This window comes from Sceloporus undulatus, chromosome 4 (assembly GCF_019175285.1).
Source record: "Sceloporus undulatus isolate JIND9_A2432 ecotype Alabama chromosome 4, SceUnd_v1.1, whole genome shotgun sequence".
Classification (NCBI taxonomy): Eukaryota; Metazoa; Chordata; class Lepidosauria; order Squamata; family Phrynosomatidae; genus Sceloporus; species Sceloporus undulatus.
In genome coordinates this window covers 121,812,325-121,837,392 of record NC_056525.1, presented here as the reverse complement: position 1 = coordinate 121,837,392, position 25,068 = coordinate 121,812,325, and the positions used below count along the sequence as shown (strand labels likewise).

At 41.1% G+C, this 25,068-nt stretch overlaps 1 protein-coding gene across 1 annotated transcript in view; it reads left to right on the top strand.

The window, feature by feature from the left end:
* CACNA1E (calcium voltage-gated channel subunit alpha1 E) overlaps window positions 1–25,068 on the top strand; it is a 378,294-nt gene that overhangs the window by 268,071 nt on the left and 85,155 nt on the right. Inside the window, 5 exon segments of the mRNA XM_042461588.1 lie at window positions 239–295; window positions 1,900–2,499; window positions 8,718–9,007; window positions 14,245–14,407; window positions 18,276–18,405. Of these exon segments, the coding sequence (XP_042317522.1) occupies window positions 239–295; window positions 1,900–2,499; window positions 8,718–9,007; window positions 14,245–14,407; window positions 18,276–18,405 (1,240 nt within the window).

The following is a 25,068-nucleotide window of genomic DNA, read 5'->3' as shown; positions in this document are numbered from 1 at the left end:
TCCTGGAGGCCTAGTCCAGCACTCAACCACTACCCCACACTGACACTCACTGTGCATAAATGTACATTCCCTATTCATATTTCAAGTTCACTGTTCTGTGAAAGAAATGGGTTCTGAACTGCTTCTAAGTTAGTGTCTGTGGTTTTTTTATTTGCTCATGTGTGGAGTTCTCTTCACTGGGAGTCCTATGACCCAGTGATACTGTCATGGACTGAACCCATTCATTTTTCTTCCCCAGAAGAGACAGAAGGAGAAGACACCACATGTCGATGTGGGAACCACGCACCAGTAATCTGTATGTGTGCATGTGTTTGCTTGTGGTGAGAGGTTATGTGTGTTTGTGAGGTTTGAGTCTGTTAATGTTGTGAGTATGTATGGATGTGTTTCTGCTCATTGGGGTGTGCAATCTGAACAAATGTGAGTTAGGGTGTAATCCATGTACATTGTGTGTTTGTGTGTGCGTCCGTGCATACATATGTGTGTGTGTTTGCATTGCGTGCAGCTGTGTGCTGCTGTGAGATATACCTGTGTACCAGTTGAAGGTGCTCTGTGAAGATCACATATGTGTGTGTGTACATTTTTGTTTCCTTTCTGTGTGAAAATTAGTGGTTCTACTCTGAGTGTTTACTGGTGTGTATCAAATAGAATGTGTGTTTGTGAGTCTACGTATGCCTGTGCTGGTATGTCTGCCTTTTCACAATGTTTGTCTGTGCAGTCTTATAATACTTTAGAAACTGAGTCCCCCCCCCAACCCCAGCCAAAAAACCAAAACAAAAACCAATCAATAAACATTTGTGAGAAAGACTGGGAGAGTAGATGAGCACTAACTCCCACAGGTTCTGGCTTTGTGAGACCACAGTTGGAAAGGATGTGCCATCAGTAAGGAAACTTCCTGCCCTAGAAATTCAGCTAGGAATAGGAAATTATCTGACAGTCCCATCCTGTAGTTTTTTTTACTTATAAGTCCCATTTTGTGCTGTGGACACTTATGCTCAAGAAAATCTGTTTGGGATTGTGGCCCTAGTTATTGGAGACAGAAGAAGAGAAGAGCACTGTCTCTCAAGAGTTCTCAAGATGAGAATACTGACTCTAAACCAGTCCGGTTGCATTTGCTCTGAAGCTCTGCTGCTGAACTAAACAGGACTTGGTGGCGCTGCATGCCTCCCCTTTTGCTGCTCTTGCCTGAACCACATGCATGACCACCACTTGGTCCCTTCCTCGCCCCACCACCCTTAGCCTGCTAGTTGATGACACCCTCTATAGACAAGTAAAGGAAATGTTCCATTTGCCTATTAGATGGGCCAATCCTGAACGACCCTTTTTGTTTGCATGCAGCACATGAGGCAATCCTTGCCATTTTCATGCTTGGTTGTGAACATCACTTGTTTAACTGCACTGTAAATTTATTTAAAATAAAAATACATGCAAACAGATGCCACATGCTTAAGCAGTGTGCTAGGTTGGGCAGGTGGAAGGAGCAGCTGAGCCATGTAAAAACTTTGTATCTTGTTGAATGTGTCCCTTCCTTTGTGTTCATTCTCCTGTTGCTTGGGGCTTGTTGTCATGTGAGGTGGGAATGTTTTCTAGTCCTCTGTTGATCTCACACAAGTGGGCCTGATTCTCTCACGATCCTGCAGATGGTGACATTTTGAAGGTCTAAGAAACTCCTTTGGCTAGTGGGCCTGATTTTCTCATGATCCTGCAGATTGTGAGGTTTTGAAAGGCCAAGAAACTCTTTGTTTGTACAGAGTTTATTTGTGAAATGCAGGCAAACAGAGAACCAAGCCCCAGTATGTGATTTTTTGATGGTCCAGTTGCATGCTGTATGTACTGGTATGTGTGTTTTTGTGTTTCTGACAGGGCACAGATGGACTGAATCCCTTTGTTTTCCTTTCCCAGGAGGGAGAGGAGAAGGCGGCATCACATGTCTGTGTGGGAACAGCGGACCAGCCAGCTCCGCCGACACATGCAGATGTCCAGCCAGGAGGGCATCAACAGTGAGGACCCTCCTTTGCTTAATCCCCATGCCAGTATTTTTCGGAGGAGGAAGCTACTGGAAAACTCTGGCCTTGAAAAGAACGAGGAGGGGCAAGGGGGCAGATCAGAGCGGGCAAACGGAGAAGGCCAGGAACAGCAGATCCCGGGTTCCACTCCTTGCCCAAGCATTCAGGAAGACCAGAGGAGCTCATCTCCTCGACCCAAGAGGGAATGGGAAGAGTGGCATCACAAATCTTTCCATGGGAACTGTGATCTGAATGAGTCAGAAGCTGGAGGTAGTGTGGCCTTTGAGGAGCGGGCTCGCCTCCGACAGAGTCAGAGGCGCAGTCGACATCGCAGGGTGAGAACAGAGGCCAAGGAGCACAAGCCAGCCAGCCAGGAGACCGGCCCAGAAGGGGTTGTGCCAGTGGAGGGAGAGCAGAATGTAGAACAGAAGAAAAATGAAGAGGAAAAGGAAGCCTTGATTGAAAAGGAGCAGAGGACTGGTGAGGAACTGAACATGTAAGTGATACAACATCTCCCTCTGTTGTCTCCCCATTTTGTTCCCTGTGAAGGAGAAACAGGGTACATGTTCACACACTCCCTTTATATACTGTCTACCATGTAATAGAAAGATATAAGGGAATCCTATAGTATCTTTGCAACTGACAAAAAAAAAATAATGCTGGCTTGAGCTTTCATGGACTCCATTCCATTTCCTTAGATGCATCAGACTGCAGATTAACATGGCTCTGTCTTTGAATACAGGTACCTACCATATGATAGATAAAGCCTGGTAAAGTTATGTTTCTTGAACTGCAGTTTCCTAAATTGGTCATGCTGTCTATAGGAGTCTTGGAGTTATAGCCCCAAAAGTTACTTTTTCCAAGCTCTGAGGCAGTTCATTTCTTCCAGCTTAGTGGGCCAATTGGTTTAAACAACAATTGTATGTACAGTACACAATTGTAGTGCCTCCTGTGAACCCAGACTTACAAATAAAATAATTGTTATAAAGTTTTTGGTGGGTTTTTCGGGCTATGTAGCCATGCTCTAGAAGAGTTTATTCCTGACTTTTTGCCGGCATCTGTGGTTGGCATCTTTAGAGAATGTTGGCATGGAAGTGAGTGGAGTATATATATGGCTCTAGGTTGGGAGGAGTGATTTACATGTTAATCTGTATATTGTTCTGTTGTTGAATGGTAAGGCCTCAGGATGGGAGGATATGCAAGGAGGATTTGTGCCTATTTAATTAGTGATCCATTGTCTGCTGGGAAAACCCCTGATCCTGAGTAGTTTTTCATTTGCATTTTGCTGGGTCTTAATTTTGGTGTTTTTCAAGACTGGTAGCCAAACATTGTTTACTTTAAGGGTTTCTTCTTTCCTGTTGAAGTTGCCCAGGTGTTTGTGGATTTCAGTGGCTTCCCTGTGCATTCTGACCTGATAGTTGTTGGCATGGTCCAGAATTTTGGTGTTTTCAAATAGCATTTTATGCCCAGGATGGTTTATAACATCTTCTGCTACTGCTGATTTTTCTGGCTGACTCAGTCTGCAGTGTCTCTCATGCTCCTTGATTCGTGTTTGGACACTGCCTTTGGTGGTCTCTATGTATAACCTCCCACCCTGAGACCTTGCCATTCAACAACGGAACGATACACAGATTAACATTAACATCAGGAATAAACTCTTCTAAAATATTGCCACATAGCCCGAAAAACCCACAAAAAATTATAGATGCCGGTTGTGACAGCCTTCAACTTCACATTTAACATAATTATTTATTATTTGTTTAGAAAGATTTATATGCTGCTTTGATCTGAAGATTTCAAAGATCTGTACAAGAATAATGAAATGTAGATATTGTATAAACAATACATGAAATTAAAAGACTTGGAAAAATTGATAGGTTTTCAACATGGATGTGAAAGTGCATGTTGCATATCAGAGGCAAGAGCAATGCAAGAATGTAAAATGCCCTGCTCCGAACAACTGCAGAGCAGTCAATATAGTAATAACCTAAAACATAATGATAATTAACATGCAACATAGTGACAGACAGCAATGATTCACACTGGCTCATCACTGTATGATGGATATTCAGATGACCTAGGAAGTATTGCAGTTGCTATTGGACTGGCCATAGAATAGGCAAACTGCTGTTCAGGTATGAGGTTGCTCCCAACTATGCTTGAAACCAATGCAGCATATTAGAACAGCCAGAAATTGGGGAGGTAAGGGCCCAGGCAAATATAATGTTTCCCTTACAGAGTATTTTTTTAATCTGATAAAACCTGTAATAATAATAATAAGTAGTAGTAGTAGTAGTAGTAGTTTAATTTATATCCCGCCTCTCCGAAAAGGATTGAGGCAGATTACAACATAAAATAAATTACATAAATACATACATAAATCAATACATAAATCCCCTTCTCCCCCATCCTTAAACTAATTCATATAATTACAGGAAGAAAACAACATTATAAAAAGATAAAAATCAGATTAAAATAATCACAACTGGGGCAGGACATCTTGGGGCAGACATTGGACAATCCATATCTGTGGAGCTGGGTCGATCAATCAGGGAAGGCGTGCCAGAAGAGCTCCATTTTGACCGCTTTTTTGAAACCGTCAGGATTAGTGATATGTCGGATCTCCTCCGGCAGGGCATTCCATAATTTAGGTACGGCAGATGAAAAAGTCCCTGGATAACTGCAGGCAGCCTGGTCTTCATTGGCTGCAATAAATTCTTCCCAGAGGACCTGAGAGTATGGTGTGGATTGTATTGAAGGAGGTGTTCTTGCAAGTAAGCTGGACTCAAGCTATGAAGGGCTTTAAAGGTTATTACCAACACCTTGTACTGTGCACGAAAACTAATAGGCAGTGTGTATTGATATACACCTGTGTTCTTTATTGCAAGAATCTTTTTCTCTTTCAAGTACTCTTGTTTCTTTGTTTGATGCTGCATAATTTTTAGAGAACATAATTCTGTTCTGTAGGGATCTGCTACTGATTTTTTTTTTTTAACAGATGTTTTCCAGTCAAGCTTTTACTGCTATTTTTCCATTGGCCTTGAAAACTGTGCTCTCTCATATCTACACTCCTGTCTCTGTACGTGCTTCATGCTACAGGCACCAATTCTTCAATACCCCAAGAAGCATGGATGAAAAACATAATGTACAATTCTCTGTAGTTTTTGTCCTTGTAAACAGGTAGCAAAGCCACTAAAGGAGGCTTCTAAGCAAAATTATGTGTGTGGAAAATATGCAGCCCTCCTTCCAGGGATGATCTGACTGTTTGCTATGACCACTGCAAGCTCATTACTATGGACAGATTTTGTGGAGAAATCTATCACAGCTAAACAGGTTTAGATTGGGATAGGGCATATAATATATATATTCACTCTAGAATGTTGGAATGTTCTTGCTATTTGGGGGAAATTGCGGGGGTAACCCCCCCCCTATATTTAAAGACTAGGAAAAAGGCAGAGGTCTGTTTTCTTGTCTATTTGAGATGTCCATTTGTTTAATTAAAAAGAGAAGATTCTGGTGATCTTGGCCCTCTGGGTGATTCACAAGATAATATCATGAAGGCAAAGTATCTTTAAATAGACATTAAATTTCAGTTATTTTGGATTTAATTAAGCATGGAATAAAAAATGCAGGAGCTGTGGGTGAAGCACCATAAAGGGCCATAAGTACACCATCACTGGGGGAAGTGCAATAAGAGTGCAATTAGCAATAAGTTCTAGAATAAAACAATATCATCAGGTCTGAAAGGACAATATTTTTTTAAAAAAAGCTTTCACAGGACAATCCTGGCAAGCTTCTCTGGATTCTGATCTTGCTAAACCAGTCTTACCAAGGTTTATGGTTCGTCCCTGTATGGGGGCAGCTGGAAAGCTCCTTGCCTCTAAAGTTTTAGAGTCTAGCAGGATTAAATCCAGAGAGTGGGGCTAGAATCAGCAGCAGGATTTGAAATAGGTCTAGAGGTTGTAGTACCCAGTTTAATGGAGGATGAGGAGTCATCCTTACCTCCACTCGTAATTTTTCATATCCAGGTTGGACTACGACTCTTGAGACCAGAGTTCGATTCCCTGCTCAGTCATGGAAACCCATTGGGTGACCTTGGGCAAGTTACATGCTTCAGCCCCAGAAAATTCCATTATAGATTTGCTTAGGGTTCGATAAGTTGGAAACGACTTGAAGGTAAACAATAATACAGTCCGTGCTCGCCTTACGCGGGGGATCCGTTTCGGATCCCTCCACTTAAGGCGAATTCTGCCTATGCTCGAGCCCCATTGGAAACAATGGGGCTCGTGCGCAGCGGTGCGGCAGCGCGGGGCGCAACGGGCGCGCACGCCCATTCAATTGAATGGGACGCGCCGCCCCTTCCGCCCCGCGTGTGCCCCGCAGCTTGAGCGCGTATGCTCAAGGCCGTGTATGGCGCACTCGCGTATGGCGCAGACGCGCTGTAACAGTGGGTTTCTTGCTTAGGCTGCCCCACAGATCTTTCCCCAGCCTTCTCGGTGAGGAGTTGTCAGTTTTCAAGAGCTGACCAGAGTCCAGAGCTATGCAGACCATAGAGATAATACAACTTCTGAGAAATTCACACAGCATCTTGCTCCATCACACATATGGTAATAAGTGGTACAGATGAGCCAGAGAACATTGATTTAAAATGGCAACTCATTTCATTTTGAAATCCATGTCAAATTCTATGATGTTTCTTGATGACATGGATTTCAACATGTGGTACAGGAACACAACATGGTCAGAAGGTGCAACTGGGTTCTTGCAGTGCTCCTCCGTTTCTGTCTCTCATTTGCCTATAATTGGTGAATATATCCTGTTTATCAACAATCAGCAAAGACAGAATCCCTGCAGTTCACGGGTCTCAAAACGTCTTTTTGATATCTTTAATTAAGGTGAAACCTGTCCATCTCAGTCTGGGATTTGGTCTTACTGAACATTTGGGGAGAAATCTTGAGCAACCTTGAGCTTTCCCCTCAAATTCACTAGAGTACAAAAAACTCTTTTCAAAATTCATTTTCTTCTCTAAGGGCTTGACTACACGATTAAAATACTCCTCATTCCAGTTGAATAGAATGTGATCCAGCCACATGCGATTCTCAGGAGTTTGGACTTGATTGATTGATTGATTGATTGGGGGGGGGCATGAAAAATCAAACTCCACAGAAAACGGCTTTACTGTTTTTACCAGACTATCTGCAGAAATCCTCAGAAATGTGCACTATTGCATGGATTTAGATGGCTGCACATTTTTGGCAGTGGGAGGATGAATAGATGTGAATCAATGCAAATTATCACAGGAAAGTGAAACCAATTAATCATTGATGTGACTATGTGAAAGTCTGCAGCAATGTGCATAAAATACTTAAATGTAGACTGGCCTTAAGACTTCTGAGCAAGAGAATGGAATGACAGTGTTTTCTTTACTTACCTTTACTTATACTATTCCTGCAAGCTTGGGTTACACATCTGTACTCTTCCTTGATGATTTATCCTTCTTTCCATTCTATATACATATTCCTTTTTTTTACTTCCCTCTTGAGTTTGCTGTACAGCCACCCATTAGCTTTTTTAGATACAGATTTCCCTTTTTCCTTTTTCCATGGGGCTGTTTGTGATTGTGCTTTTTGCAAAGAATCGTCGCCCTTGTCTTTTTTCTTTAGCATGTCTAGTCATGGGATTCCACCCAGTATTTCCCTGAACTTGTTAAAAATAAGCTTTCATGAAATCTAAGTTCTATGTTTGACTATACAGTCAGCCCCTCATATTCATAGGGGTTGGTCCACAGCTCCCCCCAGCAAAAATGGGGAACCCCCCCAAAAAAAACCTTTAATGTAGACCAACTATTTAATTTTTTAAAAAAAAATTTACCTGAGAGAACACTTTTCTAGGTGTACTCTATAGAATTACTCTGGAGGGCCTACAGATGCCTAGAGAAGCATTTTCTCTAGGCATCAGTAGGTCCTCCAGTGCAGCTGTATGTTCATTTTCCAGTAGATACTGATGTCCACTACCTCTTCCTGGTTTGTTGGCTTGTAGTACTCCTACCACATTGTTGCATCTATTTATTTCTCTATTTTTACCCAAATGCTGTCAACTAGTCCCCTCCGATCTCTCTCGTGAATTTCTGTACAACTCAATTTGCCTTTGACATCAGATGCTACTCCCCCTCCTTTCTGCCACATCTATTCTTTTTGAATAGGTCCTCAGTACTACTTTATGAAGGCCTCTGTGATTTGTAGAATCTTGGAGATCTATTGTCATTGTCAGACAGGGGCTCCTTGCAGGTTTGTTTCTGATGCCTTTATTCATTTAAAATAAATATAACAGATCTAGTTCTCAGACAGGACAAACTCAGATTTGTTGTACTTATCTAATGGAACATATTTCAATATTTACTATTAGAATGCTTAAGCCTTAGCAAAAGGGTGGGATTTGGGGGTGTTCTTCTGTATAAGCTTCTAATGACTGTTGTAATTCTTAAAATTCAGGTTGCATTGACTTTAATTAAATGTGGGATCAGACTGTATTATCTGCATGCAGAAGTGCCCAAAGTTTCTCTCTACTCCCTTGCACTTTTTTTTAACTCAGCCTATAACTTTCTTTAACAGCTTTTTATTATCAGTCTTTACTTCTGCCTGCAAACACACATTGCTGAGCTCTGTGTCATTTGATGTCTCTCTGTGACCTCCTCTTTTTCCATTCTCCTCACAGTACCAATGAAGTCCCAGCGAATGATGCTGGGTTTCCTGTGGCCTCCCAAGAAACAAGTTCCTCTGAAGGCCATCTTGATTTGGGCAGAGGCAAAGATATCAGTCCAGCAGAGCAAGATGGTAGCAGCCTAGACACAAGCGAGCAAGCACTACTGGGTGACCTGCCAATGGAGACAGGCAGGACTATCAGCAGAAGTGAACCAGATCTCTCCTCCATCACAACCAATATAGAGAAAGCCACAGAGAGCACCGCCATCATGATTGATGTTCAAGACTCTGCTGTGGTACAGAGTGAGGATCTGTCTCTTTTCATGCTTTTCAAAGCTCAGGTGGTTAAAGGGGGGGCATGAGAAGTACCATGCAGGTCTGCCAAACATCCTTCTGTTCCTTGGTCTAGGATGGGCACTGGGGGTCTCAGAGGTTCAATGTGCACCTGCTTGGATTTTCCATACCTGGTTGACTGTTCAGCTGATTCATCTATGAATGTGTGAAACTCTGAACATCCATGGTTGAGCATATGCACTCAGCTCCATTTGCAAACATTGCATTCTGAAGCAGCATGAGGAAATCTGAACATTCTGTCTCTAACATTATATCTATGCAAGACATCTCTCCAAACTGATATGTATTTGTGGCAAGCCGTAAATGAGAACAATGGTTCTGGCTTGTGTTAAAATCAGAAGCTTCTTTCAGTTTTCCTTATCTCTCAAAATGGATCTGTTGTCATACCATAGGATCTTGCTAGCTCTTTGGAAATGGAATTTAATCAAATGCCCTTCAGCGAAGCAATCTGTTTGTGTAGTAGCTTTGTCAGTAGATGCTGAGACCTCAATAGTGGCAGTATAATTTTCAGTGGTATTGCTGAAGTCCTCATTGGAGGTGCTAGTGCACATTCCCTGGAGCCAGTCCTCATATATGAACTCCAGTGACACAAGAAACTGGTTCAGGTTGGGGAGCTTTTAAAGCTCTCCCCCCCACTCCCCATCAGCTTGGATCAAAACACATATCCCACTTTCCTTTCATTTACTTGTCAAGCATTGGTGGTGATGAGAGAGCAGCGGTGGTGTACAGGGACAGGATAGAACAAATGTTTTCTCTTTTGCTCCCATCTTTTCTGTCACCTTGATGTGCTGGGCAGCTGCATGATGTACTGCACATTCCAGGGAACAATGGGAGAGGCAAGCCTCCCAGTAGTGATGCTTGGAATACTTACTTCTGGGGGGCAACAAAAACAATCCCTCAGGACGCTGTAGACCAAGCATTGGTTTTCAAGCAAATACCAAAGCCCTTTTGTAATGTCTAAATTAACCATCAAACTGGATGAGACAGTGGAAAATCCCTCAAATGAGTTTGGTCTACTGTTAAGTCCCTGAAAAGCAGTAAAGGGTTGTTGTATGGTAGAGTGATCTAAAACACAACATTAAGCTCTTTTCCCATGCATTCCAGCAATCTTACTTTTAAAGGTCCTTTCTCTACTGGTGTAGCCCTGCTATAACAAATATGTCTAAAAACTAAGCAGCTTCAAGTGAAGCTCCCTCCTCCTACCCCATATTACATTTTAAAAATTTCCCTTCCAACCCATATCTTATTGGAAAACCTGTTGTGGTGCCTAGTTGCACCCCGAGACTGAATGAGAAATGATGGAAAACTTGATGGGATCTTGACTGAGTGGGCAGAATGCCCCTGGATGACAATTTCAGTTTGTCAGTTTTAGTGCTTAGCTGTAGAACAAATAAGCAAAAGGGCTTCTGCAAGCTGTCCTTCAAGCAAGGGAGGACAGGAATTCAAATCAGTACTCTTGAAATGTTTATTATGTAAATCCAGCATGTGTCAAGTCACACAGACTCTTCTTCCACAGGGAATTATTTCTAGCATATTTCAAAAACAAGCATCTTTTCCTGATACGTGCTATCTTTCCGGGCTTGCTGTAAAAAAACAATTAAAAATTCTTTAAGGCAGGGTTTATATGAGTTGGAGCACAATGTTTACCATATGCTACAATGGTTTAGCCACCAGTGAGTAGCTGATGACCACTGGGACCTTTGGGGTGAGGGCCCAAGTCCTGTGCAGGCATAGGAGAGCCAAATCAGGGCCATACTGGGCAGTAAGGAAGAACATAACTCCTGCAATTCTATGCCTCATTGCTTGTCTCTAATAAGTGTGTGTGTGTGTGCGCGCACACACACACACACTGAGCATGTATATCCAGTGCATATGCTCGAAGTCAGCCCAGGCAACCATATAGACTGTGGAATGTGATCCAAATCATAGTTTATGTGCCATAGGGACAATGAGAAATAAATAACTTTAGGTAGTCTAGAGGATGCATGGAGTGTGTGTGTGTTTATGTGTGTGTCAGGTGGGTCCAGCCAAGGTTACTCTGCTTCTGGAGCTTTCCAAATAGGGTCTTTGCATAGGCATGAAAACCCACTTATGTGAGAGCACAGATGATCACTTGAAAAACCAGAGTTGCTCTCACTGCGATCAAAGGACAACAGACTTGTCTTCATTTCTAACCTTTCTACACTTCTTGGGTGGGTGGAGTGATATTTTGCATCCTCCACAATAATCTAAGATATTTTGGTGAGAAAATGGCAGGAAATATTCAGGGAATATTCTGCAGAAACATATCTTCTTCAGGGAGGGGGCAAAAGAAAATCAGAAAAGTTGACATTAAAATTTCTTCTGATGAATTTCAGATCAGTTTAGAAGGCACCAGCTGGATACTGGGGAAAACTGTTAGTCAACAGTGTCTTGCATCTGGGAGCTGTCAGACAGAATACTCAGGCCAATCAGTTTGTTCCTATGCATTCAGCTCAACTGCATTCTCCTGTCAGTGATTTTTATGCAGATCCAGAAGAGCGTTCCTCTTCACCTTCAAGGTGGAAGATTTTGCATGCTGATATTAATTAAACAACATCATGGAAAAGGGCCTTGTTAAAAGCCACTTTTATCTTTCTTTGCTTGACAGTTGCTCATGCTCTCTCCTTTTCCCCTTTTCATCATCTAATCTCCTTCAAACAAACTGCACAACTAGGAGGTGAGAATGTAAAACAGCAATCACTGCTTACACATTTCCTGTAGAAATTACACCCCAACCTGCCAATTCACAGGTGCTGAGTTTGCACTAGAGCGGCTGTGGAAAGAAATTTGAGACAGGACTGTCTTTGTACTGTGATTCCACAGAAGCACTACAAAAGTGCAGGGTGCTAATGGAAACACATTTATGTTTTTGAGGATCTCTACTTCTATCTTTTAAAAGAGCCAGGTTTCTAGGTCTTATGCTTAGGTGGATGAATACAGGTAATGATTTAAAGACTATTAATTTACCATGCTGTGCATTTGACAAGCCAGGCATCCATATTGCAGGCCATGTGATGGGGAAGCTTGCTCCACATCCCTGCACTTAATCAGAAATCCAGGAAAACAAGGCAAATGGCAAGAGTCCACTCAGTTTCCATTGTGTTGGTATATACACCAACTTAACAAGTGGTAATACTAAACCCATGGATTGATCTACAGCAGGTAGTCAATGTCTGTTGAACCCCAGAGCTAAATGGGATTTCAGGCTGTTGAGGTTAGAGCTTCATTGCTTTGCAAAGATTCTTGCTCTTCCCTTACAGAAGAGGCAGAAGAAAAATTATGTCAAAAGAGAGGTTGCAAAAAAAATTTTTCTTGGCACATAACTTGGATTACCAGTATGCAGAATATTAGCACTGAATCCACCATTTGTGTGTTAGGCTCTGAAGCTCTTCAGTACATTTGCTTTTATTTTAGGTAAACAGAAATTTAGAAAATGTCTGCTGTGTACTGTTCCCTATTGCCAGCACTTTAAGGCCTTGTATCCCCTGAATTCACATCTGGAATCAAGTGCCCGTAACACCCCACATCCTCCCCTGCTTCTTTCTTTCCCTCCATTTCCCACCATAGTATGTCTGAGCATCTCACACTGCAAGGTACAACCGCCTGCAACACAGACGTCTTTTATATTCCTCATCCACATATTATTGATCATTCTTATTTGACATTTAATCATTCATGAGTGTATGGCAATCTGAGGTGTATAGCTTCTGTAGATCGAGAAGGATAGACTGTCACGACTCAGTCTGGAGCCTGAGGAATCTGATGCAGGGGAGTTGGATTGTGAAGAGTTTCTGGCTACAGACACTCCTTCCCTGGGTCTGAGAAGCTGGTAATTGAAGCAGTTGAGGGGCTCCCTCCTCATCAGGACTTCACAGAAAATGAAGAGACCCCCCCTGCCCATTGAGGTACAGTAGAGATACAAGAAGAAGCTTCGTAGGAACCGTCTGTTAAATAGATGATGCTGAATCATCAAGCACCTGGTAGCCAGAGGCAGCCACCTATAAATCCTATGTCATTTGCTAGGAGTCCACATTGTTCAATAGCCTGGGAGGATTGATTCACCCTTCAGGTGGTTTCTACAAATACCTAGTTAACATGAGACTAAATCAGAGGGGAAGGTGAAGGGAAAGATTTTGAAACATAAAGAGATGAATGTTTTGGGTAGGTGCCTAGCGATGTCTGGGCTATTCTTTGTTCAGAGACATTTCTAGAAAGGAGTGTAGAGAGACAGATTGAAATCATCATACCCTTCTTCTCTTGTTTTCCCACTTCTTATTTTAGGCTATGAACTTCTTGGGAACAGAGACCTGTCTGCATGGCCTATATATAGTGATTACATGACATGAATAAATCACCAGACTATCTGAAAGTCCATATTTCCCTGTATGATCCTGCCTGGGGCCTTAAGATTCTTTCTTTCAGTCCCAATCATTGTCACAGGCTCATTTAGTGAGGATATATAAGAGGGTCTTCTCAGCAGTTCACAGACTGTGGAACTCTCCTCCAAAAAAGCTAGGCTGCTAGCAGGGTAAAAGACCCATTAATTTAAGCAGACATTTGGCAACTTAAATAACTGCAGAAGAATCTTTTAATGGCATGTGAATGTATGTGTGGTACTTTTAGTCTTATTGATATGCTTCTAAATATTTTAATACTATTTTAATTTAGTTGTATTTTATTGAGATAGAAAATCTGATCGTATTTTAATTTCTCTATTATAAAGATTTTAGGTGTATTTGTTTTCATCTCTAACATAAGTGACAATGGCCTGTTACAAACTGCCAAAATAAAGCTGCTTCGGGTCTCTTTGGAGGTATGCTATTTAAATGATGCATGCATCCTAAGAATCCGGAAGCTGCACCAAAAGCTGCACTCCGGTGTTTAGGAATGGAGTGTGGCTTTGGTGCGACTTCCAGACTCTTAGGACCCATGCATCATTTAAATAGCATACCTCCAAAGAGACCCAAAGCAGCTTTATTTTGACAGTCTATAACAGGCCAGTGGTCCTAAGTTAGGGAAAGGATGGGGGGGGGGGAGAGAATAAATAAATAATCAGCTACTCAAGCAATCTTAGATCAACAAAAACAGCAGAGTCTCTTGTCAAACTTCGTTGCCTTGTATATCTTCATCACTCAGTGCTGTAACAGAACATCTTCACTTTACAGTTAGCAACAAGGCAGATGGAGAAGCCAGCCCTTTGAAAGAAGCAGACACAAAGGAAGAAGAGGAGGTGGAAGTAGAGAAGAAGAAACAGAAAAAAAAGAAATCAGAGACAGGCAAACCAATGGTGCCACACAGCTCCATGTTTATATTCAGCACCACAAACCCGTGAGATACACTGCCTTTATATTTATCTTCGTTTGTTTGTGTAATGCATTAGTTTGCCAACTGCTTTGTGGAGTCTTGTTCCTTGGAAGTGTATCACATGTTCTTTACTGAGAAGATAAGTAATGAATGACAAGCTTCCTTGAAATATTGATTGCCCCTCAGTATTTGCCTTCTCTTTGCAGTGTGCATCTATGGGGTGTGGTATACATTTTTGATTATGTGAAATGATAGGCCAAAAGGATTTGGTCAGTCCTTTAAAAATGACTGTGGGCCCTAAAACACTTCCTTTTCAGAATCTACTGGAAGTGGTTCCCTAGCAGTACATTCTGGTGAAATCACATGAGGGAAGCACAATCAGCAAACCCACCTGATGCCTAGACAGGAAAACTCCAGCCTTAAATCACCTTGATGCAGGAAATTTCAGTCATTTGTTTCAGTCATAATTCTGTGCCCTAGCCAAATTCCAAAATGTACACTTTTTCTTTGTATTCCCCATTAAGCGGGGAGGAACCATAGGAGTTTATCACACGGAAGGCAAAGCACCCAAATCCGGTGGATAAACAGGGTTTAAATCCCATGAATATCCCGCAATAGTGGGATTGTTTTGAGACAGTGTCATGCGACATTGCCATTATCCTGGACTTCACTTGTGAATAAAGTGAACAAAACACACTGCTTTTTACTTTTGGGATTTTCCCAAAAATAAGAAGCAGCCAAATTGTGCACGTTAATTAACGGGTTAAGTCTAGGATAATGGCGACATTGTGCGATGTCCTCTGAAAACAATCCTACTTTTGTGAGATATTCCCGGATTTCATCCCTGTTTATCCACAGAATTTGGGCATGTCCCTCCCATGTGATAAACGAAATAGAGTCCATGCTTTAATAGGCAAGAGGTCCCATGTTGAGTCTCTGGCATGTCCAGCTGAAATGATCAGAATTCAGTGGTTATGGGTCCCTGTGCAAGATTCATGTGTCACTGCTGATCAGAGAAGATGACACTTTACTTTTTAAAAGTAATCCATTACTCCATTATCCATTATCTTTTTTCTTTCCTTTTTTTTTTTAAAAAAACCCTCATTTTGGTGTACTAGCTTTTGAAAGAGTAATACACCCCATTACTTATAACTAACAAATTCTATTTTAATTACTATTTAATGAACTTCTAAAAAATTAATTTACTTTTTAAAAATGCACTTCATAAATACAAAAATGGTGGAAGATACGTTAGTACAGTATTATCATTTCCACAGTGGATATGGGAATATGAGGGAATGTGACTTAGCTGAATGACTCCTGAAAAACACATTTTAGGAGTAATGAGCAAATGTTAACCATTAAACCCTAACCAAGTGATGACTTGAAGAGGCATCCTCTCTTTCACCCTCCCCAACACAATGCTATTCTCCCTCCCCTCCCCGGCTCTCCCTCTCAATCTCTCTCTCTTTCTCTCTCACACACACACCTAGCTTTAAAACAGTTAGGAATGTATTGCATGGCTTATAAACCTGGTTTACCTCTGCCGCATTTAAGTTTCTTTCGGGATAAAGTCGAGTATTATCACACGCAAAATGCTGCTGCCCAGCTGAATCTCTGCTAAATTCCAGTTAAAAGCCGCCCTCAGCTGGCCGATTTTACAAAGCCTGGAGCTTCCCAGTTTTGAAAAGAGGCTGGCTGAGCGTGACTTCTAGCCAGAAGTTAGCCAAGGTTCAGCCAGACGGTGGCCTTGCAAACATTTTGCGTGTGATAATACCCGACTTTATCCCAAAAAATACTTCAATGAAACAGGGGTAAGTCAGGTTTTTAAGCCATGTGATAAAGTCCTTAGTCACTATCACATACATGGTGTGATGAACAATGTAATGCCTGAATCACCTGCCCCAGAGATCATGCATACCATAGAAATGCTCCTGCTCCCCCCAGTCCCATACACTGGACCTGTTGCCCATGATATTGTTGTGGATAATGGTGCAGCTGACAGCTTGGAGGTCTGCAAGTTCAAGCCTTTGGTTAGACATAAAGACATTTAGCTAAACCACATGCCCTCATATTCCCATCTGCACTATGGAAATGATAATATTGATGTACCTAAATGGTTGCATTAGATACCATTCTCAAGTTGACATTTACTTATTTATTTTGCTGCTGCAGTTGTATTAATTGCTATTTTGGGAGATTGCTCTTCAGCAGTTCACAGTTCTCTAAGGACCAGCCTAGCCACGATACCATCCACACAATTAGCAGTTGCTTGAACTGAGTAACATCTAAAATCCACAAAACAGTAATACCTTTATTCCACAAACCAACAGGAACAAAATACATGATGCAAGCTTTCAAAGCTCCCTGGTTTCTTTATCAGGTAAAGGTGTTTAAAAATCATACAGCAGGAAAAATAATAATAAAATGACGATGTTAGTCACAGGCCTTCATTTTCTCAATATGTTGTTACTGTGGTGTTCTATGGAGGATTATCTATGCAGGCAGATCCCTCCTCCTTCTGGCCATGTGGCACTGGGAACAAAGCATTCCTAGGTCCAGGAGATAAAACCTCAATAAAATAAAATTTCCAACCCAACACAGGGTGAGGTTGCAGGGGGCTGGAGGTGACAAGCCATTCACCACTTTGTTCACCCCACTCCACTGAAGGTGGATGGACAATCTGTACATATTCTGCTTACTTGGGGGTACACTGAATTGTCATCAATGAAGCCTGCTTCTCAGTAGGTATGTGTAGGATTGTGCAAATTGTCGAGATTTGTTTACATTAAGGGGATGATATCCCTTAATTGTCTCTCCAATCTGGGATGTATTCTGAATTGCACATGTGTGTGTGTATTCCATTTTACAAAAGCAGGGATGAAAGTTGTGAATCCCTGGAAGAAAATGGAAGAAATTCATAGTCACTTTAAAATAGCTTTTTAGTTTAAAAAATGAAGCAAAATGTTAGATTTCAGGAGGGATATATTGACTCTGAAGAGTGGTTTTCAAATGTTCTCCCTACAAGGGAACCTTTCCACTTTAGCATCTTTACTAAGAAACAGCTGTGTGTTGCAAGAGTTTCTGGGAATGTTCTAGGACAATGTATTTGGGTCATACAGGATATTATACATTCTCCTGAGGTCATTTGTGGCGTGAATTAGAGGCCTATAACACACTTCAGGTGTGCCTTGCAAGACTGTGGTTGGTGAGTCATCTGCCATACTGGGAAACTGGTCCACCATTTTTCACTGAAGAACTCTGGTATGCATCCTTCCAACTCCAGTCCTTGAGTGTTTCTGTTGAAGCATAGATTTATGGGTGTGCATTATCTGTTCTGAATCCTCTTACCTAGCCTGCTGCCCTCAGCATGGATGACACTGTCTTGTTGCCAGTGCTGATGTGGGGTGCAATAGCCAGTCCAATTTGCTTTAAATGCAGATTTAGGGTGGAGGAATCACTATCTTATCCTTTGCAAAACATGCTAAATTAAATGTTTTTCCACTGCTTCCTATGTCTTTTTACCCACTGACCCACTCACATTATTTAAGGAGGAAAAGACAATACCTGCTCGAGACCTTTCGATAGTAACATAGGGACCCCATCATCTAGAGGTATGTAGAAATCATTTGGGACAAAATTGTAGTAATATTTAAAAACTTGTATTTAAAATGTACACTATAAGGTGGGCTTGAGTAGGAACAATACTGACCTTAGCGTTAAAGGAATGTCATAAGCATTACTCTGAGGATGTATGTCAAGAGCTCTGAATACTCTGAATTCCTATATAAATACACAGTCTGATGGTATTTTTAATGACGAGAATAATATGTCACATCAGTGGCAAGGTTTTGGCCACTGCAGTGACTGACCTGTCTTGTTTCCCTGACAGAATCCGAAGGGCCTGCCATTACATCGTCAACCTCCGTTATTTTGAGATGTGCATTCTTCTGGTGATTGCAGCGAGCAGCATTGCTTTGGCAGCAGAGGACCCTGTCTTGACCAACTCAGAGAGGAATAAAGTGATTACTACGTTTCTTGACCATTCTGCCCTGCCATGAGAACTTAATGTAAATGAGCTCCAATTCCTCAGCTACATTCCCACTTTTCAGGCTAATGCAAATCGGAACCACGTCCTTGACAAATGCATATGGTTTGGCTCTAACTGGACATTGCCATCTCAGATTGCAGTTTAGTTTTAGATTTTTATTAGTCTATCAGATGTATACAGATATAGAGCCCAGCACATGAAAATAGAGAGCATGTGCTAGTGTAAGAATCTGGAAGCAGTGGTGTGTTGGAGGAGGACCAAAAAGCTGAACCTGAATTCTGACAAGAGGAGGTGCTGGGAGCAGGTGGTCAAGAATTGGGGAGATTGCCTCTTCTGGATGGGGTTGTACTCCCTCCACAGCAGAAGCAAAGGGTAACTGCAGTGAATCTGGGGCAAATCTTCTGCCTCTGGGGCACTTCAGGAACCACCCTGGCTACCAAATTTGCCTGGTTTTGAAAAATGAGTAATTTTTTTATACTAAACAGCAGAATAGCCCATTCCCCACCCCAGGGCAAATTATTTAAAAGACAAATTGCCTTTCCTAGCCATTCACCCTTTTTCAGTAACCAAAAGAAAGGAGTTCTGCAGCCACAAAAACAGCCTGTGTCTCCATGTGTCCCCAGGGCACTTTACCTACCCTGCCGTAAATGAACAGGCACATATTCTGGGGATTCTGAACCTGGCACTAGAGCTGCAGGTGGCCTCAGTATAGCAAGAAGTGCTTCTGCCTAATTCTGTTTGGTCCTCTGGTTACAACCATTCGTGGGCTTGTGGAGCCTGGCTTTGATTCTGCATGCCCAAATAACCTCATGACTGAGTTGCTACAATGGGCTCTAAGTGGGGCTACAGATGTAGCTGTGGCAGAATGTGGCTAAATAAGAACACAAAGCACGGATCAGTGCAGTAGCAGCAGTGTAGTAGTAGCCTGTGAGCTATTGGGTCCAATTAGAGGTATTTTTGCATGTGTGTGCAACCCCTAACTGACTTAGGACCCAAGTACCTAAAGGGGCACCTCTACCAATCCCAACCAATCCCCAGGTTAAGACCAGCCACAGAGAACCTGCTTGTGATCCCACTAGTGGGCATACCCAATGCTGTGGGGATTCCAGGGAGGGTATTTTCAGTGGAGACATTCTGAATCTGGTATTCTCAGAATCAGGGAAGCATTGCTGATACCAACTAGAAAGATATTTGTTTTAGTTTAATTTTACCGCTGATATAATTGAATGGTGCATTTTTATTATGTTGTCTATCACCCTAGTTTCTAATGAGAGGCAGGGGAGCACATAAACAACAATAATAGTATTAGCAACAATAGCAATAGTAATAATATATGTCTGTGGTGGAAGGGAACATTGAGACATAGACTTTCCTCTCCAAAACTGTGAACAACACAATCCAGGAAAAAGTGTACCACTTGAGTATTCTGACTGTAAGAGGCAGCAAAGCAGCTTTAGCTAGTTATAATTGTGAGATGTATTCTCCACAGAGTCTTTGTTACTCTTTAGACAAGAATACTCATGTTTTCTTCTTTTCCCATAGTAGTTCTTTTCTACAAAAAGTTTGCTCAAGCCTCCAATCTTCTGATCTGTAGTAGCCCAGAGCTGTAAGACCTAAATGCAATTATTAGTCACAACTAGAGTAGGCCTGAAGAATAGTAATTCAGCACTTCTATAAATGCCATTGATTCAGTGAGTCTATTCTACATGGGATTGGCAGTTGAATGTATGGCCAAATGCTCACATGTGGGTCAAACTGGAGCAATGATAGATGTAACAGCAAGGTCCTAGGAAAAGAGTTGTATAAATCTGTCCTGAGGCAGCCATTTTGGAAGCAAATGGTTGACATAGATCTTATATACGAGAGACCATTGAGTATGATGCTGAACTCTCCTGGCATGGCTTGTCTACAGCCAATGGAAATGTGAAGTCCTGTCAAAAAGGCAGATATTAAATTTTAAGACAACATTGGCTATCAGTTTTCTTGTGGAAAATAGAAAAAGAGAGATGAGCAACAACATGAACATCTGAGGACAAGATGAAGCAAATACAGAGATGAGGCAAAAAGAGGAATTGGGGTATTAAACAAGGACAGGATTTTTAAATCACCAGAATCCTTTGTCCAGAAGCCCCAATGTATCACCTGACACAGGGTTTGAATCAAGGGAAGTTTTAAAACACTGGAGATTATCACACAGAGGAGGGAAGCATCCTCCTCCTGACGTTAAATCGTCTCATTTACACAATCAGGGAGAACATTATCACATCCCTGTACTCTTCTCCCATTCTTCTCCCGTTGGTAAACAGTAATGTATGTGTCTTTGGGTATTAACAGAATTATGTGTCCGTTACTGTTTACTGACAGAAGAACAGGATAAGCACACGGGGTAGGGGGGTTGATGATCTTCCTCCCGATTGCATGAATGAGATGATTTAATGACGGGAGGAGGATGCTCACTTCCCATGTGATAATCTCCAACGTCTCTGAAGCAATGAAGTTAATTTGTCTTGAAGTAGAGTAGAAGATCAGCAACCTGAACAACAGTAAGGGGGAGAAGAGTACATGGAACATAAAATTAGGAATGGTATGGGTTGAATGGCCTCCTGTTCATTGGCCATGTTGACTGAAAGATTCTGAGAGCTGTAAGGGGAAAAGTTACGTTTCCAAGCTTTGGATGAGTGTACATTGCATTCTCACTTTCTGTAGTGTAGGAGTTTGGAATGTGTAATTTGCCTTGTTTTGAACATAAAAAGATATCATTTGTACTGCTGAGGCTGTTAATGTGTGGTCTCTGCTTCCTATCCTCAGTTTAATGAATAGTTTATTCTAGTCCTAAAGGCAATAATTAGTTAGCCATTATGAGTAGCAAATTAGCTTGGAAGGGAAATGCTGCTGCTAATGCCAGTGGTTTGATGTTAGAATTGAGAAGTCACAACAATACCCGTTCCTAAAACAGCGGCTTTGGGGTCATCTGTTCCTAGAAACAAGGAGAACCAGTCTTTTCAAAACATCATGTTCAAGTGTTCAAGCTGGATGACAAGTAGGCCTAAAAGGACACACACACACACACTCACATTCTGCAAGTGGGCTATATTTTTGGTAGTTCCAGCTATTGCTTGTGTAGGAGCTCTGCAGTGGCAGTTGCAAGAGTGTGTAAAAGAAAGCCAGGATGTTGATTATCCTCAGTATCAGAAACAGTATGTTTCTCAGTACCTGTTGCTGGAGGAACATAAGTGAGAGAGTGCAATTTGGTCCCAGGAGAGTACGTTAATGGGCTTCCTGACAGCATATGGTGTGCCACTCTGGAAGCAGAAAGCATTTCACCTAATCCAGAAAGACTTTTTATATTCATATCTTGTGCGTTGATTTGCACCTTGTCTTTCTCTCACAAATGAGAGTCAAGGTAGCCTCCATGTATGTGTGTGTGTGTGCATAAAGAATTAAAATACAATTAAAAGACTTAGGGCCCAAACAGACAGGCCAAAATAAAACTGCTTTGGATTACTTTGGAGGTACACTGTTTAAATGATGCATCCTAAGGGCCACATCAAAGTTATGCTCCAGTCCTAAGGATTGGGGCGCAGCTTTGGTGCAGCTTGCGGCCTCTTAAGATGTGCGTGTTATTTAAACAGCATACTTCCAAAGTGACCCAAAGTAATTTTAATTTGGCTTGTCTATTTGGGCCCTATGTTGACTAAGGCCTACCTGACTAAAATAGTATTTGCCTGCTAGCAGAAAAACAACTAGAAGGAGCCAGCCTATCTTTCTAGAGTTCTAGAACCTTGGAACAATTGCCAAAAAAAACCCCCTTTCTTATGTCTCCACTTTCAGAAAGTGGTGACACCAATAAATGAGCAGAAAGCTAAGGACAAGCAGGCAAGAAAGAGGCAAAGTGATACACCAAGCACTAAGTACAGTCAGTCCTCCATATCCACAGATTTTTAACCCACAGATTCAACCATCCAGAGAAAGGGAGAGAATTTAACTACAGAAACCACTCCAAGAGAAAGGGCTCTTTCCAAGAATTGAGCACAGATACTCCACCCACCACCACTGCCCTCTATTCCTCTCACCACCACCCTGGATCCTTCTACCTCCCACTTTGGGAATTACTGCTTTAGGATAGATAGATGAAACATTTATTGTACATGACGATAGCTCATCACAAAAAAATGCAGGTGTAATACAGAAACATAAATAAATAAGACATTACAATATCACATTGAATATGACTTTAAAACCCAGAATAATAAGGCTTCTGCATCTCAGGTTCTAGGTTTTTCTATTCTGTCTTCTTATTTAATTGATCATGACCTTAGCTATGGCCAATAGAAAAAGTGTGGCTCTTCTAAACATAATGGGATCATTATTGTAAATTTAAAATTTAATCTTTCGACTTGCTGGCCAGAAATCTTTCACTTGTAGGGGTCCCGAAAGGAATTTATTCCTAATTTCTGATTGCAAGGGACAGATGAATAAATAGTGGGGAAGATCTTCGATTTCATTTTGGCCACAGTGACAGAGAAGTAGTTGGTATGGTATTTTGGCAAACCTGCTCTCTACTACTGCTGAAGGCATTAGTTGAAATCTGGCTAGTGGATATTCTCTCCTTAAGCAATATTTGTCAGTGTTAACCAGATAGTCCTCTGAGCCATGTTTTTTGTAAATAAACTGTACCGTGGTGCAACCTTGATGGTGCCTGGTGCTGCATAATCATTTTGCAGACACTTTAGGATCTTTCTCTATAATAAAATAATACAAAATGTATTATGGCACAGCTTGTCTCCAATTCTTGTTGTGGCTAAATATAAAGTAAAACCAAGCAAACTATGGCCCTGAACCAGATTCAATTAGGCTTGTCTTTGGTTTCTGCGAAATAGGTTTTTGAGGAGAAACAATTTGGGTAAGCATGAATAACAGTAGCAAGGATGTCTTGAAAAGAAACGATAAGCAGAGTAGTGAAACTATTGTGACAACACGCTTCTGGAGGGAAAATTGCTGTGTAGGCTTAAGATCCCACAACATCTGTTCCATGTTAGTGACTGTTTATCCGTTCCATATCTTATAATTAATAAAGTAAGTGGAAAATTAATAAGTCCCCATAATTATGCTTGTGATTCCTGAATGTCCTACTGATATTATGAATAAGTGGGGAACAATTCAGCCAAAGTTAAGCACTTTGAAATCACCTTGGTTTTAATAGGAAAGTGAAATAAATGATTATATCTCTCCTACTGAAAAACAAAAGGATTTAAAAATGTTAAACTCTGTTGGACCAAAGACCAGGTTATGTTAAGTGAGGGTAAACTCTCTCAAGAATTATTTAATATTATTGACAGTGTGCAGTCCTAGATCTGTTTAGTTATAACTATCTTATCATTTCCACCTGTACTAACTTTCATATAAGTATAATAGCATCCAAAATGCACCCAACAGCGATACATTTTTTGGCCAACCAAAATGAGAAAAACACATACATTTCATGTATGTTGCAAACTTTCAGAGCTCCACTGGCTTCTTCATCCAACCGAGATGTTTAAAATCATACAAGAAGAATTAAAATATCATAGTGTTAGTCACAAGCCTACATTTTGTCAAAGTGTGGCTATTCTCAGTGTGGAGAAAAATTCATGCTTGAAGGACTCTCCTCCTTCTGGCCATGTGGGTACACTAGGAAATGATTTTAAAAAAACCCAAATTCCATTAGCAAGACAAAAAGGGATTCTCCTCTTGAGATACAAATTGCCTCCTTCCTTCGTGAAGCTACGGGAGCCTGATGAAGAAGTCAGTGGAGCTTTGAAAGCTTGCAAAGTGTATTTTGTGCATTTTTGTTGGCCCAAAAAAGGTATCACTGCTTTGTGGATTTGGGATGGTACTGCACTTTGCTACCTGTCCAACATGGCTACCAATGGATAGGTTTCGTGTAAGTGTATAAGATTACAACTTAAAAAGTTGACTTTTTTAGAATGAATACCACAGCGAGCGGGAGTGAACAGACAGTCTATCAGAACATCTTGGTAGATTTCTTGGTCATTTTCAGTAGATCGGTGAAGATTTTGGATTCCCATTTTTTAACAACAGCAATATTAAAATCAAAATTAAACAGTTAGAATCCCTGATCTGTAGCAATATAAATTAGTATTTGTTGTAAACAGGTCATTACAGTGTTAATTGTCTCTGTCTCCTGACTCCTTGTAAAAGAGAGGAATCTCTGTAAAAGAGTGGAGGAAGGTTTTGTCTGTATGAACAGAAAAAAGATCACCCATGCATGTGTTTAATTTGTATTTCCATTCTAATTTCTAATGCAAAATATGCGTGGTTTTTAATTTCAGACATACCAAAAGATAATGTAACGTTATTGTGGTTCCATAAAACATAGTCCATGGCAACTTTTACTTTCTACTATAGATATCTTTTTATATTTACATGGTTTTGTTAGACTTAACATAACTAAATTTCTGTTCTTGCACAGTATGTCATAAACATGTTCTGTATGAACATAATTCTGAGTTTAGAGTGCTGTGCTTCCCTTCTTTCTCTCATGTCCATATACACAATAGGATTAGATGTTACCACAGAACTAGCGATGCTTCTGCTAGAACAGTGTGTTTAAGTGTTGACATTTCATTTTCAC